The 19,916-nt window shown below is 37.7% G+C and overlaps 2 protein-coding genes across 3 annotated transcripts in view; one reads left to right on the top strand and one right to left on the bottom strand.

Annotated features, from left to right (window-relative positions):
* Positions 1 to 19,916, top strand: part of RNF123 (ring finger protein 123) — a 102,452-nt gene that overhangs the window by 70,568 nt on the left and 11,968 nt on the right. The gene's annotated exons all lie outside the window — the stretch shown is intronic.
* Positions 10,446 to 12,786, bottom strand: AMIGO3 (adhesion molecule with Ig like domain 3). Its single transcript, XM_026725872.2, has one exon. It carries the CDS (start codon positions 12,014 to 12,016, stop codon positions 10,493 to 10,495), a length of 1,524 nt encoding a protein of 507 aa, XP_026581657.1. The 5' UTR covers positions 12,017 to 12,786; the 3' UTR covers positions 10,446 to 10,492.

Below are 19,916 nucleotides of genomic sequence, written 5' to 3' on the forward strand. Positions count from 1 at the left end.
AGAAAATATGAAAATGGTGGTAGTGGTGGTAAGGGAAAGCATTATATAGTGATACCGTGAAGCTTAATAGTATGAGAATAATGGAGTATCAGAAGATTACTGCAGGAGCTACATGAAGCTGGTTGGTTGTCTATCATTGCCTGATCACAAATATAATTGGCTACTACCTATAATTGTAGATATTTTGTAACTTTTCCAGCATATATTCTGGATTTATTGCTAAAAATGTTTTGTGGCAACAAACAATCTGAAATTTTGTTTTATTTTTGCCTTGGGATTGCATATTCTGTGCTCTTATTCCTTTCCCTCTGGCCTTCATTTGGGAATGTCTTCTTCTGAGGGCTTGATGCCAGCAAATACCCAGCATAGCCAAGCAACAGTTCATGAGTCTTAGTGCAGAGGCAATAGCAAGTCAGGCTAAATTAGGACAGAGGTAGCATCAGTGGACAGTCCAAAAATCAAGAGCAAGACAGTGCAAAAGCATACCAACAATAATTGTGCACTAGAGACATACTCTAGAGCAGTGGCCCCCAACCTTTTTTGTGCCACGGCCCGGTACTGGCATCACAAAATGATCCGCGGCCCGGTACCGGCATCAGCACGCATGACAAGGCAAGGCGAGCCGAGCGACTGGCCAGCCAGCCGTTCCCCGCTTCTCCCCGCCACCTTCAACTCCTCCTTTGTACCTTTGTCGATGGGCTTCGCTTCAGGACGGTCGCTCGGCTCACCTTGCCTTGGGTGCTGAAAGAATCCTCGCGCCTTAGTTTCATTCGAAGCTCCCCCCTTCAATCAAACTAAGGCGCGAGGATTCTTTCAGGACCCAAATGCCGCTTTCCAACCGGAAAAGCTCACCCAGAAGCACTTTCTCGTCAAACAAGATGGCGGCGCCCAGCAAACTGGCGGCCCAGTAGGAAATGTTCCACGGACCGGGACCGGTCTGCGGCCCAGTTGTTGGGGACCCCTGCTCTAGAGCAGGGGTCTCCAACCTTACCAACTTGAAGACTTGTGGACTTCAACTCCCAGAATTTGCTTTGCTGGCTGAGGCAGTGGACAACTAGAATATAGTAGCAATTGAATAAAACTAATGCAGATATGGACTGATTGTCTAAATTGAAGGCTCTTTCCCCTGGGCTTTGGTGAGGGGTGGCTAATGACACACAAACATGTTACCCAGTCACAACAGGACATTTAAATAAGAACTTTTTGATAAGTGGTTTTGGGTAAAGGACAAAGTTAGGAAACTGCTGGATTAAGGCACCCAGGAAATAAGTTTCTCCTGCCTGAGGCATAAAGCCAGCTGGGTGAAGTTTGGGCAGTCACTCTCTCTCAGCCCTAGGAAGTAGTCAATGGCAAGCCACTTCTGAAATCTGGCCAAAAAAATATGAATAAATATGCAGAAGTAGAAAAAGATGATTAATTTTAACATATTTATTACTATTATTTTGACATGAGAACTGAGTTGTGAAATTAACACCGTGAATACTGCTCTGCCTGCTGTTCTTCTCAAGTTCATATTGTCTTTGCCGAACACTGCACATATCTATTTTTTAGTTTTAGAAATCTTATATCATTGTCTTGATATAGTCCTTTGACCACAGTTGTTAGGCCATAGCATTACAGTAGAGTGAAACAAATTATCTGTGGCAGCGTGGAACTTCTGGTGCTAATATGGCTTCTGGTACTATATATAGGATTCTACATATGAATCAGAACTTCTGGACAAATTCCATAGGTAATGGAAAGGTGTGGCCTGAGAAATAGACCTTGTTTAATGAGATACATCATTGAGATTTCATAGGCTGATTGCAAGTTATTGGCCAAATATCTTGCAAATATCAATGCAAAAATATTGGCATTGGCTCTACCGTAGAGATGACAGGGGATATATTTGCTTATCTATTCTGCACTATCTGTTGTTAGAAAAGGTTGCCAAGAATCTGATATTAAATTACTAAATGACATTCTGGATATACAGTATATTCAGAAATATTTAAATGCACATTGGTGATTTTTTTTTCAATGCAGAAGACGCCTTTTATATGGTAATGTGAGCTTTTGATGTAGGTTGGGTGAAAAACTCTTCAGGAAAGATTCTGGACTTTTTTAATATACTAATAAAATATAATATAGGATACAGTAATAGAATCTTGAAAGCTAGTCTATGCTTTCCTTTTCATCCCTCTTAAATTCAGGATTTAAGGGGTAATTAATTTAATTTTCTAAATGTATTCATTTCCGGGGCTTAACACACATTTCTCTAATTGTTGCCCTATAGTTTTCTTCCAAGGTCATTTTCTGTAGATAAAGTAAAAATTCCTGAAATACGTCTTGCTTTTATATTGATTCCCCTTTTTAAAAAAAAATTAATTTGGCCAAGATAGAGTATTAACACCTTTTGCTAGGATTATTATAAGTGGAACAATATTTTTATCTATTAGCATATCTTGTGAAATCAAGGAGTCCTTTTATGTCTTTTAATTTGATATTGATACCATTGGCCTGCTTTATTAAGATAAATGGAAAACAGTTGAGGCATAACAGTGGGAATAGATTAATGCAGGCTGTTATTATATGCTGATGTCATTGATATTTATTCATTTATTATTTTAATAAAGTTATATCCTGCCCATCTCACTGTTGAGTGACATATTTATTTTATCAAAAGTAATGTTATTGTGCAAAAGTAGTCATCAGGTTATTCAATTAATCAAAGTCGTACATACTTAAGATTCTAATGTTTCAGTAGCCAACAATATTTTCTCATTGGAAAGATTCTTGTATTTAGTTTCAAAATCTTATTTTCAATCCATCTTGCCACTTAGTTCATTTATAACTTTCCAAAATCAGTGTTCTAATCACCCTTTTGCTGTTTATTCCAAAATAACTTAAGTCCTTAAACTTGCATAATTTTTTTTTAATAAGGATTAAAAGGGACTCACTTGGTGTATGAAATTTGTCGTTCTGACGTTTCTTAATAAACAGTCAGTGTTAATAATCAACTTCCAACGGGGCCAAGACAGGAAATCTATGAACCAAGTATCCTTTTGAAGGCACTGCACTGTAGCTTAGATAAAAACGGGGATCCTTTCGCTTCAAGAGCACTAAATCTGTGGGAGACTGTTGTCCAAGTCCTCTCTCTGTCCAGAGAGGAATTCTGAGAAACCAGTCCATTTATCACCTCAGTTGTTGGCTCCATTGCCATTGCTTCCCCAGAAGTATAGCAGTGGGGTTTTTTAATTGTTTGTATTCTTTGAAATATCTGGGAATAGTTATTTAAAGGAGACTTTCAAGTGGATGTAAATGTGTCACCTTTTAATTTTTTAGATAAATAGAAATAGATAGTTAAAATCCTGAATGTATAGGAAAAGATAGAAGTTATGAATATGCATTTAGGCTAATATCTTACTTTAAGAAGAGTTGATACTAAAAAAATTTATGAGCAGTACAACCTTTAGTTTTCTTTATCCAAATAACTGTCATGTGATAATTGAGATTTTAATTTTCCTGATCTCCAGGTTTATCGTGGGATACAAATGTTTACTTCAGTTTATCTAGGAAATGAATATTATGAGTTTAAAAAAAAAATCACTAAACACAATTAGAAAGTTATTCTGTGACCTCTTTGACATCATGGCAGGAGCTTAGCTCCATTTTTAGATGTAGTTTTATGTATTTCCTACCTCAAAAATGGCAAAGCACATATGGAAGACATTGGGACATTGGTATAATTTCAGCCCTTACTCTCATGATGAATTGCTAGCCCTGTAAATCAGACTAAGAAAGTCACTTTTTTTAGAACAGCTTCCCTTTTTTATCTTCATGAGAATTAGGGAGGGGATTGAGGCATTTTCAAAAACCACTTCGTTTCACACACCCCTCAAGTCTCATTTATCTGATTGTTGCTTGGTAGCGGATCTTCCCTCTGACCTTCAGAGCTATTCTTGTTACTTAACTACGATACGTTAAGTTGTAGTCTGGGAAGCCCCAGTTTGAAAAACGTAGGTCAGAATAACAGAATAGAGCTTGTAGGTCCTCTAGCCCAACCCCATGTTCAAGCAGGAAACCCTACACCATTTCAGACAAGGAGTTGTGCGATCTCCTTTATTGATTTACTTGAATTCATGGACAATATTTAACATCAGTTTATCGGTCCGTTTAAAAAAAATATGCAAGAGGAATTGGGAAAATGGCGGTATATTTTATGAAAACACCTCTTGATTTCAGAGTTTGGTTGTGATGTATTAATCATGATTAAAACTCCTGAGCATCTGTTGGCATTGGGGATACATCTGATTTATTCCAAATCTGCAGTATTTTTAATGAACAATTAAATAAACCACTAGTTAAATATTAACTAGTTTCAGGAACTCTTAAATAATTGGAATGTCCCACGTTAAGAAACCAAGAGCTAAAAATCTTAAAGGCTATTAGGAATGTATTTAATGAAATAAAAAATAAAATTAATTCAGGAAAAAAAATGGGTGTTTTCATTTTTTTGCTCTGCCGAAAGAATATTTTAAAAGGTTTAGCTGTTGTCCAATTACATTTGAAATGTAGGATGAGTGATGAGATGGATATGAATATGAAATAGCCTTGTCCCACTCTTGCCCCATTTTTGTTACAAATCCATCAGTTCGTTACAGCATCAGTATAGTTTAAAGATGTTAATGTACTTTGAATTATATACCCAAACCCTGGAATTTATAACCATAGAGTTATGGATTTCTTGAACATGGGAGGTAGCAAAAATATTACTTTTCAATCCGAGAAAGACAAAATGACCCCAAATTTACAGTCTTGCAAGTATGTGTTTGCTTTGTCCCTACAAACTGTCTCTCTATCAACATAATGGAAAGACTGACCAATGTGTTAAGGGCCCCATTTCCTGGCTATATTGCTGATTGGCCAAGTATCTCAGCTGCTATATATATTTATTTTGAATGCTTTTATTGTTTTCTATTGTTTTTAAATGTTTTAGTGTTTCAATTGTAAAATATATATTTTAATGGTAAGCTGCCCAGAGTCATGAATGAATAACAATATTATGTATGGTCAGGGTTTAATAATACACCTGAAAGTTAGGTACTGTATATATATGTGTGTGTGTGTGTGTGTGTGTGTGTGTGTATACACCCACATACATTCATACATATATACAGTTAGTCTTCGACTTACAACAGTTCATTTAGTGACCATTCAAAGGTACAGCCACACTGGAAAAAAATGACTTATGACCGTTTTCACACTTAACAACCATTGCAGCACCCCTATGGGGAAGCCAGATTCATTTAACAACCATGTTACTAACTTAACAAATGCAATGATTCAGTTAGCAACTGTGGCAAGAAAAGTCATAAAATAAGGCAAACTCACTTAACAAATCTTTCACTTAGTAACACAAATTTTGGGCTCAATTGTAGTCATAACTTGAGGACTACCTGTACGTACACACACACACACACATACATACACACACACACACCTATATGTATAATTCTCTTCTCTAATCTTTTCTTTTTCCTTTTTACATAAAAGATTTAAAAAAATAATTGAGTGGTAGTCATTGGACTCAAGAAGCAGGAATAAAGATAAAAAATACAGTAAGATGCAATTCTGGATCCTAGAAGAATCTCTTTGGGACTTGAGCCACTGAATTTGAATGTGTTTCAGAGAAAACAAAAGAAATAGCAGGGGACATACTGCAGCATTCCCTGCTCTCCTAAGAGGCACAGCCGGTTTGACTTTAGGAAAGTTATTTCTTTTTCGCCAAGAACTTTTGAAAAAAAATATATTTTAAAAGAATGTAAGATCTTTGCTAGTCCTGAAGAAGGTATTTATTTTTTTCAATGACAACTCAATAGTCCTTTTCAAAAGATAACTAAGTGATAACCAGTGTTGGAGTTCAAATTTTTTTTACTACCGGTTCTGTGGGCGTGGCTTGGTAGGCGTGGCAGGGGAAGGATACTCTAAAATCTCCAGTCAGAGGTGGTATTTGCTGTTCTGTGAACTACTAAAAATTTCTGCTACCGATTCTCCAGAACTTCTCAGGACCTGCTGAATAATATAACCCTTTCACATTTTTTATTTTCCATGACAGGAATATAATAACAATCTCTAGCTAGCCCACTAAAGTTTGTGCTGCCAAACTTTCTTTTCCAGAGAATGCATCTTTGATGTGGATATAGTCAGTGAATTCTAAGGATAAACTTTGATAGTATAATAGTATAATTTTCTTGCCATAGCACCCCATGGGTATTAAAATTCAATTAGCCATCTCATAAATGAATTCCGTCAATTAGCAAATACAGTGAAATAACTGACAGTAACACTGTGACATATCAATTGTGAGAATTAAGTGTAAGTTTGAAAGTAAAGTTGTTTTCGAAAGTTAAGAATGGAATAAAATATATTCTGTTAACTGGCAGAGGCCCAATATTTAATGCTTGTTATCTGGCCTAAAAGTCACAATGAACTTCGACTATGCTGTGTTCTCAAAGCCAGATAAACAAGTGACTGTTGCCAGATAAAATCAAGCATTGTGGCTGCATAGATTCAGCAATACATGATTGATAGAAATCGGGTTTGTCTTTTGCATAATCCTGCACTTTGCCAATAGGTTGAATAATTACAGAAGCTAGGCAGAACATCATATATTTCACAAAAGGACATGAAGATCTCACTTTTCTGGCAGGTACTAGATCTAGGATGTTAATGGATGGAGGATGTGATGTATAAGTGTGGGACATTTATTAAGGTGTTATTGCCATGATGTCAACTTCATTTTGTTAATTGATTTCAGTATGCATTATGTTTTATTGTTTGGTCGCCAAGGAAGTCCCATTGTGGGTGGGTGACTGTATATATTTGTTAAATAAAGTAGATATAAAGTTGAAAGAAAGCTCCTTCTGGGAATATCTAGACAATTGGAACAGGGAAAAAGGAATCTGTGATCCTCCAGATTTTACAGATTAACCAGACCAGTGACTCCAGCTAGCATCACTAATAGTGAGGGACCCTGGGAACTATTGCTTAGCGAAACCTGAAAAGGCTGACAGATTCCCCCTCTCCTTTGTAGGATTATATTCATGGAAGAAAGCTAATCAAATTTTCAATACATCGCCTCTTCTCTGATTACATGTTTTTGGAGAGTTATTTCTGTTTTATAATCACAATGGCATGCATTTTAAAGAAGCAATGTGTACTTTACCCTCAAAATAAATTCTGAAAATCATTTTTTAAGTTTTGGAAACAAATTATTTTATTTGGAATAATTTGGCAATTACTCAATGGCCTGCAAAATAATAAATATTTGGAAATGCAATAGAAATTCTGTACTTTAGATCACCTATGTTTCCTGGTTTTTGATCCTTCAGCAAACACGTTCTGCTTTTTCATATATAAAAGATGAACATTTTAAGAAATCAATTTCAGCTCCAAATTTCACAATGCACTATAGGCATAAGTACGCTGAATAAAATACAAACAAACTGAATTTTACAACCTGTTGTCTTGTTTCGGGTACCCTTGTAGAAGGATCCTTTAATACACGCAAGCACAGACTTTGGCTATTCAAATTCAGAAAGACCTTGATAAGTCTATAGAGCTGCTTGATCAAGAAATGGAGTGTTGTGCTTTCTTTCTTGAAAGGAGTATAAGTGCACCCCACTTCGAGGAGAAGGCTAAACCAATAAAGAGTGTGCTTTATCTGGGAACTTTGATGTCAGTTGCTCAGCTTTCCCTCTCCCCCCCCCCCACTTTTTTTTTTTTATTAAGGGCTAATATAGATCTACATATATTAGTAATGTCAGCAATGTACACAGCAAACTGTGATGCCAAAATGATGACACCTGTGTAATGATGTAATCACACAAATGCTGCAATTATATATTTGCACCAGGATGCCTGACAACAAATGGTGCCATCAGAAATGCTAATACGTATGTTATCAATAAAGGAGAATATTCGTATGTCAGCTAAAATGAGGATCCTTGGTACATTTCTGAGCTTGGTTGTTTTCTTTCAGACATTTCATTATACAAATTAGGTAACATCATCAGAAAACATGTTGAAAAATCTTTAATTTCACAACACGTGGACAGACTTACCCATAGTTTCAACTGGAAAACTGACTATCCTAGACCAAGCCAAGTCCAAAAATGCTACAGAATTTCTGGAAGTTGGGCACCCTGTCAAATTGGCCATGAATAGTCTCATAGATATAAACAACATTTATATACTGTGCAAAGGAGAGAGTGAACAGGCCAAAAAGGGAAGAAAAAGACTAAAATTTCTCCCCACCAGCAATCAACATCCAGAGGAGTGGAGATGAACAAGATTAACACCAGACTAATAATCAAGAAGTAAACAATGCCCAAATCAAGGAACGGCCAAACAAGCAAACTGCCCAACCAAAGATCCACTAAGACCACTTCCACCAATCCTGACAGGGAGAGCCACTATAAAAGCAAATCCCATTCCTTACTAGCACTGATGATTGTTACCCAGTTTGGGTAATGAAGCATCTGCCAAACAAAATCAAAAAACCCAACTCATATAAGAGAGGACCCCTCACATACGTTATCATTTGCCCCTCATGCTTTCCCTGCAGAAACCCACGCATAGGGCCTGATGTAAGTTTACTGCTTCCCCTTGCAAAGATTTTGTGTCGACCGAAAGCAGTTTTGATGGCGGTTCTCTGTATATTTCAAGCTTGATTCTTGAAGGCTCAGATATAGTGTCCTTAGAAACCACAGCATTGAAAAGGCTTTCCTCTAGAGGTTCAAGACAGTCCAAGTTCAGGTACTTCCCAGGCATAAATTGTTATTCGTGCAGATTTCTGAAGCCAGGAATATACATAAGATTTGCTACTGGATTTTAAAAAAAGATAGAAAAAACATAATTAAGGATTTTGATGAATAAATATATAACACTTTAAAGGCTTTAAAATACAAAACAAATTATAAAATATACTATATCATAAGGGAGGAATTAGAAACAAAGTTTGAGGTTTAGACTTGTTTCCTTGAAAAATAACAGCTGATTCAAATTTGGAAGTAATGGCTAAGTCAATAAAAATGGTAGCTGACCACTTTCCGAATAGGAATTTGAGGCATTAGCTTCCCTCCCCTGATTTTTCTAATTACACTCTAGAAATAAACTATCATAATTGCTGGCCGAAATATACCTTCAAATACTGACTTTAGAAGAATTCACTGGTTGCTTTAATCTATTTGCCCCACAATATAACGATATAAAGATACTTTCAAATGTAAAAGTTTATTTTTAAAAATAGACGCTGTCATTTAAAGGCAATTTTAAGAGTCTGCCATTTTTTAAAATTTTGGATTACAAATACTACCAAAACGGTACTTTCTCAAGCAAATCTGCCCTTCCGAAGGAGGAAGAAGCTGGAAAGTTTGTTCATCTAAGTCTTGCATTACATGATAAATTCGAGCGTAGGTATTATTCTAATATCAGATGCATCTTTTATAACTGTTCAGTGGCAACAACAGTATCTCTAATTCCAAGGAGAATGTTTGCCCTTTAAGGGCAAACTAAATATTTTCAGGCGTGGATTTTTGTTTGCCACTGAAATGATAAAACACATCTATCCAATCTGTTTATCATAGCTGTGATACTGCCTGGTTGCATTAGGGAATGCCACTAGGAAACAGATTACCAATTAAAACAGACTTTTAGAACATAGAACTTTTAAATCTCAGCCAGCATATTTAGTTCCTGTGAAATAAAGCTACGTATTTATTAAAATAGTCTAGGCATACAATCAATTTTACTTACTGGGCTAACTGCACATATCCAAGTATGGTCATCTGGGGCAGTACTTGTTTCCTTTCTAAAGGGAACATTGCTTCAGTTTGTTTTTTTATGCTAACTTCTCGTAAGCAATGCAGATGGTAGAAAGGGTGGATTCAGGATTCTATCTTCACAAATGTTTGATGTTTGAAGCAGTGGCTAGTTAGAGCAATATCTGAGCAAGTAAGAAAGGGTCTCCATGTGGCTATATGAGGCACTTGGGTCTTCTGCAAAGATGAAAATAGCCTTGTTATATAGTAAAAACTTTGTTCTCTAAAAGTCAAAGCCACAACACAAGTTTATACTCCACAGCAGTGTTCTAATGGGAGAAGACAACCTTCTAGAACATTGTATTCTCTTGAGAACGAAGCATGCAGCAATCATTTGGGATGTGCAGAGAACAATTGTTCCTTTCCTTGCTTAAAAGGAGTTGCATTTCATTTCCATGCCTAAGAGAACTGGAGCAATTGCACAGGAATTAGTGGGGGAGATAACGTAAGATGTAAGATTCATCCTCCAGCCAAAGAACGTTTTTAAAAATCCTCTATAGATTGTGGTGAGGAAATCCTCCATGAATATATCTTGTGTTCTCCTCTCTTCCTCCCAGGATGGAAACAAGTTTTTTTTAAAAAAAACCATCGCAACCATCTACTAAAGAAGGCTTTCTGCAGTTGGTTTGCTATGCATCTGCTGGTGACATGACAGGATTAGAAAAAGCTGTACCGATTGAGTCTGAGTCCAGTTTAAGTCTCAGGAGCTTAGGGGGGTTCACATCAAAGTCTTCAGTGACAGCCAGCTTGACCTTGCCATTCTGATTCTCCTTGATAGGCTCTAGAAAAACAACATGCTTGTTTGCACTGATCTTGCGATTTGTTACATCTGTGACCGGTGGAGTTGTACTAAGAATAGAGGATTGGGCACTGCAGTCTTGAGGGGGACTCTTAGGCTTCCTGCAGCACTTAGAGCAAAAACATGGTGTAAGGTACAGGTACATCAGCACTAATACCAAGCTTACTATACACCCTAGGAGGGTTGTGAGGCTAGTACTGAAAGATTCCACTAATTTGGAGTAGTGGACTGTCACATTAACTTCATACGTTTCGTTGATCTTTTGGAGATCACTGATTGCTATGCACTCATAAACACCTGAGTACGACCGGTTGGGATTGATGATCTTTAAGCTTCCATTTTTTAAAGGTTGATGTGTCTGATCGCTGTGCTCAGGATACATGAATAATTCATGGCGTGGGGAGATCCACCTGTAAGTGGTGGTATTGTCTTCATGGAGACTGGTGTTGCAGTCTATTACCAAGGATTCTCCCACTCTGCACAGCACTTCTGGAATGTCAAACTTCCTTTGTTTCCAAGAACAAATGTGGAAATATTTATTGTAATCGAAGGTCTTAATTAAGGAGAGCGTATTGGGGTAGGCTTTACAAATGTGCTCCTCTATGAAATCCTGCACAGACCTGTAACCGCGATGTTTCCATTCCTGGAGCATCTCCTGCAGAGAGCAGTCACAATTCACAGGGTTGTTGTGAAAATATAAGCCATTTTTAATGTACGTCGGCAAAGCTGCTATGACTTGAATAGGAATGCTGCTTAGGTTGTTGGCAGAAAGATCAAGCATCCTTAGATAAGGATGTTCAAGTTTTTGAATAGACTCAAATGGAAATTTTGTTAGCCTATTCCAACTTAGGTAGATCTTTTGCAAATTGATTAATGTCATGAAAGCTTTTCCATCTACTTGCACTATCTTGTTATTGTAAAGAAGAAGCTCTTTCAAGTTCACAAGGTCTTCAAAGTAGTATTTTTCCACAGTTTGCAGATGGTTGGAGGACATATCCAGATGCAGAAGGTAGGTAGCATTGCGAAACACACATTGAGTGATGTTTTTTATTTTGTTGTGGCTAATCCTAAAGGTTTCAAGGTGTGGCAAAGTGGTCAGGCAATAATCATGAAGGTGAACAATAGCATTGTGGCTGAGATCCAAGGTGATAGCTGTCCGAGGCAATCCGGCAGGGACACGCTGAAGGTTTTTCCTGGAACAGCTCAGGAGGTCAGCAGTACAGATACAGGCTTCAGGGCATCTTCTGGAAGTGGAAGCATTGCTTAAGATGCTAACCTGAACACCCAGGCCAAACAGTACCCACAGCTTTCCCAGGAGTTTACAAATAAATAGAGTTAATGTCAGCAGACTCATTGTGAAATGATGGAATTGACTCTTTCCTGCCAGCAAAATCAATCCAGACTGCCAAAACAAAATTCACACCGAGCATGGTCTTTCATGGAACACGTTGTAATGTGAACAGCTGACAGTTGAAAGGATTGCTGAAATTGGATGGGCCCCTTTTAGAGACTCAAAAAGTCTTCTAAAACTCTGTACACTTCAGAAAAACAACAACATCCAAGTGAAAAAAAGTCATGCAGCTACTGTTCAGCATGCCATGTTAAGGCTTAGTACCAATTTAGCAAGCCTCTTTGTTCAGTTTTTGCCCCAAATAATTTCAGTGGCACAGTGCATCTGTAAAGGTAAAAATAAATATGCCCTTGAGCCAACTCTCTTTGAATTCTACCTCAGGGTCTTCGAGAAGGCTTAGGGATGTTCCTCCAAGCCGTTTCTTCCTCAGATAACTTATCTTTACATCCATTTGAAATTGCAATTTTGATAACTTTATTGCCCAGAAAAGTCAAAGCCATTTCTGCCTACCGTCCTTGGAGTCAAAGTTTCCATTAGTGAATCGGCATCCTCTGGTTAGGCAACTCCTGTATAGCTCCATCGTTAATGAGATTCAGGGAGAAGCCTTTCCCTTCCCTTCTGCAATCCCAAATGAAAATGCCAAAAGAGCAGCTCTTACCCTGTTTCCATATCCTCTGGATTATATTGAGCAGCATCCCTCCTTCCTGCTACTTGAATCTTTCAGCCAAGCCTCTATGTATGCAAACACTTCCCTCCTTCTGCTATTTACAAGCAGCCCATGAATAGTGACAGGGAAAGCCCGGTGGGCTTAGAAACAATCTTATTGGCTTGTGTTAAAAGGGAGTGGTGTCAGAAAGGGAGGAGAGAGGAGAACCAGTAATGAAGACATGGTGTTTTTTTTTTTTTTGAATGGCATGTAGGTTCTTCGCTATGCCAGGCGGAGGCAGAAAACTCCCCGCACGGTTCTTCTAAGAATGACTAACCAAGAGGCACACAAGAACTGCAGCAGCTTGCACCAGTGGTTGCAGTTGCAAGAGAAACAAAGAGGGAGAAGGAAACAGCCTTGCAAAAAGAAGGAAGGTTGTGTTCTGGTTAAGCAACTCCCCTGCTTCTCTTTTCAAGCTGCCTCTATACACTTTCAGTTTAGTTGCTCTTGAATCTGGTCCTCTTTAAAAAAAAAAACCAAAAAAACAGAGGCATGGCTTTGTAATTATTAAAAGAGACAACCAAGATTTGCAAATGTGTTACTTTCTCTGTTTCACTGAATGGGATACATTTACAAAACAACAATGAACACAGGTGTTTTTGTCTCTTCTCTATGTATGACATTATGTTTACTGCCCTCTGTGATGTAAGCACTTGGAAAAATTGTACAGTAGTTAGGAACTTGAATCAGAAGTGAGGTGTACATTAGGCAATGACACTGAAGGCAACGACAATAAAGATGAAACAATGACCACTTGTGATCACTGGGGTTACTAGATTTTTATCAAGGTTTATCAACCCAATAGCAGGCATAATCTTGCACTTTCAAATGGAGACGGGCACTATTACAATTTTTTTTTAGTAATTAAGCAAGTAGTTCCTAATTCTCTTATCATTCCCAAAAGGAAAATGCCCTTGTCTTAGCATCAGTGCTTCTGTTTCCATTGTGATACCTATCATTATAAAGTGATTTCTTTAACACTTTGAAACTTTCCAGACTGGAATCCTGATTAGGAAAACTCACAGAGAGCTTTTCTGTTTCTATGTTGCATCATCATCCTAGTTCATTCTTCTAGATTTATAGCTTTCAGCGCTATCTGGGTTTTGGTGTATAAGTACTATGATCACAGTAATGTATGATTTCATAATCTAGCAATGGCTTCTTTTATCATTGGCAAATTCCCAAAAGTAAAACAATAGAAGTAATTAGGTGTGAGTTAATAGCTGCCATCTGTAGTCTAGTTATATAGACATTTTCCTCTGGTGTGCTGGATGAAACCAACTTGTCCCATAATCTAGGAAGTTGTCCTGTTGCCTTCTAATCATTTGATTAAAAAAAAAAACAGTTCTCTAAAGCAGCGGTCGCCAACTGGTGGGCCTTGAGAAAATTTTGGTGGGCCGCAGAGAAATCTCACCCCCAGAGCACCCCCCGAAAGCAATTGATCCAGATTGCGCAGAAACACAAGGCTGCACTGCCCACATGGCTCGCGGGAACCCTCCCCGCCCACTCACTCCTTACCCGACAAACTTGCCTGCTAAATTACCATTTTTCGACCATCATCTGTTCTGCTGTGCCGGGAGATTTAGATTAGCTAGGAAGCAGAAAATGGTTGGATTTCTTGTTTTCTAGCTAGTCTTTAGATCTTCGGCTCTTCTTTTAAGCACAGCCGAATCTCCCTTAGGACTGAAGGTTCTATTATTCAGCGCAGACTCACGGCAAGCAAATTTGAGAGACTGAGCTAGCCAATGGCAGATAGATAGATCACTGATTGATTCTGTGAGCAACTCAATCTGCCTGCCTGCTTCGCCTGATTTTGGGTAAAAGCTGCTCTTTTTTTAATAAAAAATTCAATATTTACATACATGGTGTGTTGTGAGTTAATTTTATGAGTTTGCTTGCAAGCAAATTTTATGTGATGGACTGAGCTAGCCAATGGCAGGATAGATATCTGAATGAATCTGTGATTCTGTGAGCAACTCAATCTGCCTGCCTGCTTTGCCTGATTTTGGGTAAAAGTTGCTCGTATTTTATAAAAAAAATCAATATTTATATAAATGTTTATAATATTTACATACAAGCCATGCCCAACCAGTCACATGACCACCAAGCCACACCCACAAATTAGGCCACACCCACAGAACTGGTTAGTGGTCCCTGGGATTTAAAATTATGAGTTTGGTGGTCCCTGAGGTTCAAAAGGTTGGTGACCCCTGCTCTAAAGCCTACATTCTTTTTTCAAGTTGCTGTAAATAACAAATGCTTTTTACTGCTTTGAATATCAGAAGTGGCCTAACGCTGAGTCAGAATCAATGTCACCAATGTTGACTATAAATACCAAGGTTTCATAAAGTTCAGCTTGCCTGAAGATGACAAGGATTGAAGGTGGAACTTTTTTCATGTGCAATACATGCTCTACCATTGCTATTTTGCCTGCAGCCCTGAATCTGACTCATTGTAAAGTAGATCCCTATATTGCTCCTCTGCTCTTGAGCAAATGGCTAGGAGTGTGTCCCCAGGATTCAAGATGGTGCTTCTTCCTTTCTTGGATGTTATGAGCTGTGGTGGCTCAGGTTAGGATGCAGTATTGCAGGCTAACTTTGCCCACTGCCAGGAGTTCGATCCTGACCAACTCAAGGTTGACTCAGCCTTCCATCCTTCCAAGGTTGGTAAAATGAGGATCCAGATTGTTGGGGGCAATATGCTGACTCTGTAAACAGCTCAGAGAGGGCTGTAAAACACTATGGAGCGATATTTAAGCCTAAGTGCTATTGCTGTACTTTATTGCATCTTACTTTTATTGGTGGCTTGTGTTAGTTTAGAAGTCAGATAACAGATAGAGTTGGAAGGAACCTTGTAGGTCATCTAGTCCAATCCCCTCCCCCATCGCCCAAGTAGGAGACCATACACCATTTCTGACAGATGGGAGTCCAATTTCTTCTTGAAAGCCTCCAGTGGTGACATTCACACAACTCCTGAGGGCAAGCTGTTCCATTAGTTGATTGTTCTCACTGTCAGAGAGTATCTCCTTATTTCCAAGATAAATCTCTCCTTGTTTGGTTTTCATCCATTATTCCTTGTCTGGCTTTCGGGTGCCTTAGAAGAGTCACTGCCTTGCTGTTGTGTAACTGGTATTAGCTGTAAAGTTATTCCCTAGATAGAAAATATGTGTGCACATTTCATGAAGGTGAGAAGGACGAATGGATAATTTCGCTGACAAATATATTTTCAAAACCAGATAAAATCCATTATAGACATTATTTTTTGTTAGAATCAACTTCATAGCACATCTGTATGCTTCAACACTTCTTTTTTTTTTTCTTCCATCGCTTCTGTTTGCAAACAATATTTCTTGTGGCTTTCTTTTAACATTCATTGTTATCAGTAATTATCTGGACTTTCTTCATTTCACATTTGTCTTTGACTGATCTATTCATAAACTGCAGCTTGTTGTCAGAAAATTGGAAGTTCAAGTGCAATAAACAACATCTGGTAACTAAGATTAAAAAAAAAATAGGCAGAACCTCCTGATATTTATGGCATTCTTTTGGCTAGCCAGAAAGCTATTCTTGTTCTGAAGGTTCATCAGAGACCGAAAAAGAGATTGCATGCCATTGAATTACCCTTTGACCCCTGCACAGTTTAAGCAGGTTGACCAGGCATGTCAGCAGAGTAATTGCAGGGGCAGTAACAGCAGGGCCTGGGATGTAATTTCCAGGGAGACCTAGGCTGCTTTATTTGAAGGAAGTGAAAATCAAAACCGAGTAATTGGTTTCCATTAAGGCAGCAAATGACTAATTTGGCTGCTGCAGCTGCAGGATATCATGGGCACTTAACCCTCTGTTTTCCAATGGAAGGAGCTCTGCTCTAGACGAAATACTTGCCAGATGCCTCCCTGTATGCAGCTACTTATAAAGCTAGACTTGAATACTTTTCTATACAGTAGGTAAAGGAAATAGTTCTATACTTCCTCTTTCCGACTGTGCTTTCTCATCACTTGCTCACAGGTCTGATTTTTATCCAAATATTAAATCCATTAATCTTGACTTTGGTTCATTAAGGAAAGCCTTGGCTGAATTTAAATGGTTTTACCCTTTACATTTTAGAATGATGAACTGACTTGCCATTTGATAAAGCCCTGTATGTCAGATGTGATATTTGTGGCCACAGAAACTACTTAATGTACTGTAGAAAGTATAATGTCTCCATTTTAAGATTAGTGTTTAGACCACCTGAAAAAAGGAAAAGACAGATTATGTAAACATTGTCTTAGCACTAAAAGAAAGTGAATGAGAAAGAAGATTGCTCAATTTTGATTTTCTTTGCTATGTTGGGGGTGGGTGGGGAGAGTCTCCAGCTTTCAAATTTTTATTATATTTTAAAACAATAAAATAGAATTTCAATGATTCTTAAACCAGCTTACCTCAAACAGCTGATAGCCTTTACTTGCTGATTAATGTAGCACTTTGTAGCATAATTAATATGTGGCATTTGCTTAGATTAGTAATCTTTACAACCTTTCAGTGTTTTCTTTTTTTTTAAATAACATTTTATTGGGTTTTAACAAAACATAACAAATAAAACATCTTTTTTGAGTACAGCATGATTCAGGGTTATCACATTTCCATACAGACACAATTTCATATGTATAATTATCTTATGTATTTAACTCCATAACTTATCACTCTCTTTCCAATTTCTCATTATTTCCCCCTTTGCTTCTCTTAATTTTCTTTTATTGTTGTCTCATTTTCTTCTTATTCAATTGTATTTCTTTTACCTAAATTTCTATATCTTTTCATTATACTTACACTTTTGTCTGTCCTGTCTACAATTTCATATATTCTCTTCCAACATTATTAAAAGCAAAATTCCCCCTATGATTGCCAATCGGAGTGCAACACCTTTGGATCTTGCCTTTCAGCGTTTTCTTAACTTCTCTGTTTTGTTAGCATTTTGCTTAATGTGTCACTCAAAAAGGAGCCAAAACCTCCTTTGGGTGAAAAATACCCCAAAACAAGCAGTATTGTAATTTTATTGCTTGTTTGTAATTCCACTCCTTGGTCCAGATATTATGTAGCTTTCATAAGAAAATGAAACTTGTGCTGAAGACAATGAACAAAGATAGTTTTCTGTAAAAATATTTATTAGTTTTTATCCCACCATTATTCTTTATAAATAACTGAAGATGGCAAATGTACCTAATACTCCTGCTTCATCCTATTTCCCCACAACAGCAACCTCATAGTTGATACTTGATTGATATGCAACATTTTGAATTGTATCAGCAGTATGATTTGACCTGCATAAAGTTGTTTGTTGTAAGAAAACATAGTAAAGTGAGCATGAATGTCAGTGCCACATAGCTAAAATTAATTGCTGCAATGATGAACATTTTCTCTATGGTGGGGAGGGGTGGGGGGAGAAAACTCTAAACTGTTTCTTATTGAAGTAATAGGTGTCTATGCTTGTTCCAGAATGCATATGAAGATTTACAAAGTTGATTGCTCTCTCTGTCATCTCCTATGTCAAAAATTTACACATGAAGAAAAATAGCTCTGCTCCAGTTTTCTTTTTAGCCTACTTATATTCCATTTGTGGGAAAATTTTCTATGTTTGTCTCTTCCCAATGCACTCTGCAGTGGTTTTTTCAAGAGAGGAAGTAAACATGTAAACATCTTTCTTGAAAGCAAAAACCTAAAGTAGATTCCTCTTGTGTGGAGAGATAAGCAAGAAGAGTCTGGGATATATATATTCAATTACATTTAACTATCTGGAAGAACTCTGCTAATTATAATTTCATTAGACCCAACAGGTTGAAAAGGGACATTCTTCCTTTTCAACTTTTTTTCAAATATTTTCAAGCGTTTCAGTCACAACAAATTAGAAAAAAAATAGCATAACTTCCTAATAGTAGTAACTTAACATTGGAGGCACGAGAGCACCTAATTGTTTAGAATAACAGAATTTTTCTCATTTGAAAAGATCAAATTTAACACAAAACATTTGTTGGCTGCAGTTAGCTCCATCTTCTGATTAGTTATGATTGAATTTGGATCTGTATGTTTCAAATGCATCCCTCCCCGAAGGGATGCAGTTCTGTAGCTCCCTGGGAACAGTATTGAAACAGGTACTTCCAAGACTCAGGATTGAAACGGGAACCATCTAAGCCTTCTTTGGAGGCAAACAGTTTCGTCTCTTCATTCCCCCATCCTCAGGACACAGCCCTGGATTGTGGCCCTCTTAATTTTTGGTGAGCATAACCATTTGTAGCAGATACTGTGATCCTGAACTCAAAGAATCAGAATGCAGAGTTTCTGACAAAGGAAAACCATCAGTGTTCTTAATATGACAGGAAGATTTACATTTTCAGGGTGTTGTTGCTTTACTGAGTATAGTAGAGGTGTTTTTCATATTGAGAAAAGGGGAACCTAATATTGATGGGAAGCTCTGAGGCAGCTGAGCCCTCAGCTTCCCTAAGACCCATATGCTGGTGCTGCACAGTTTAGCAAATCTATAATTTTGCTCTAAATAAAGGTTTCAGGAAGCTCTATTCTATATTTTTTCTTTATTTGAGGAAAAGAGAACCCAACAACAGTCATCCCAATGACAACTTTAGAAAACAGAAGGAAAACATGTGCCCATTCCCAATAGGCTGCCACATCGCTTGCTACAGGTACTAAATGTGCTGCTTTTTAAATGCAGTGGACACCACTCTCTTCTTGGCTGAAATGTACTGGCACTTGAGCCTGAGGCAAGGACAAGAGCTCTCGTGCTTTTTAGGTCAACTGAGTTTAAAATATTTCATTGACATGGCAACTAATAGATGTAAAGGGAGAAAGTTTTGCAGAATGTGGCAGGAAAAGTGGTACCATTATTTACTTTATTGGCCTTGTGTTCCAGTCATCACCAACCCTGAGCAGCTCATAATGCAGAATCTTGAGGCCTATCACCTTCTGGGTTCAACTTCCAAGAAAGAAGGTATGGGCAGATAAACTTACAGAACGGCTATAGTTCAATTCTATTCTATTGAAATATAATGCAGAACTAAGCAGGGAATAATGGAGATCATCAGAGAGCCCCTGGGTTATTCTGGTATTCACAAGATACCAAAGGCACAGAATAAGTATCTTGTATTTCAAAATGAAAAATTAATAGATACTTGCATCTAGACCAAGACAGAAGGAAAACCCAGCCATT

The sequence above is a fragment of the Pseudonaja textilis genome, chromosome 2 (genome assembly GCF_049901715.1).
Source record: "Pseudonaja textilis isolate UNSWEBS1 chromosome 2, rPseTex1.2, whole genome shotgun sequence".
Taxonomy (NCBI): domain Eukaryota; kingdom Metazoa; phylum Chordata; class Lepidosauria; order Squamata; family Elapidae; genus Pseudonaja; species Pseudonaja textilis.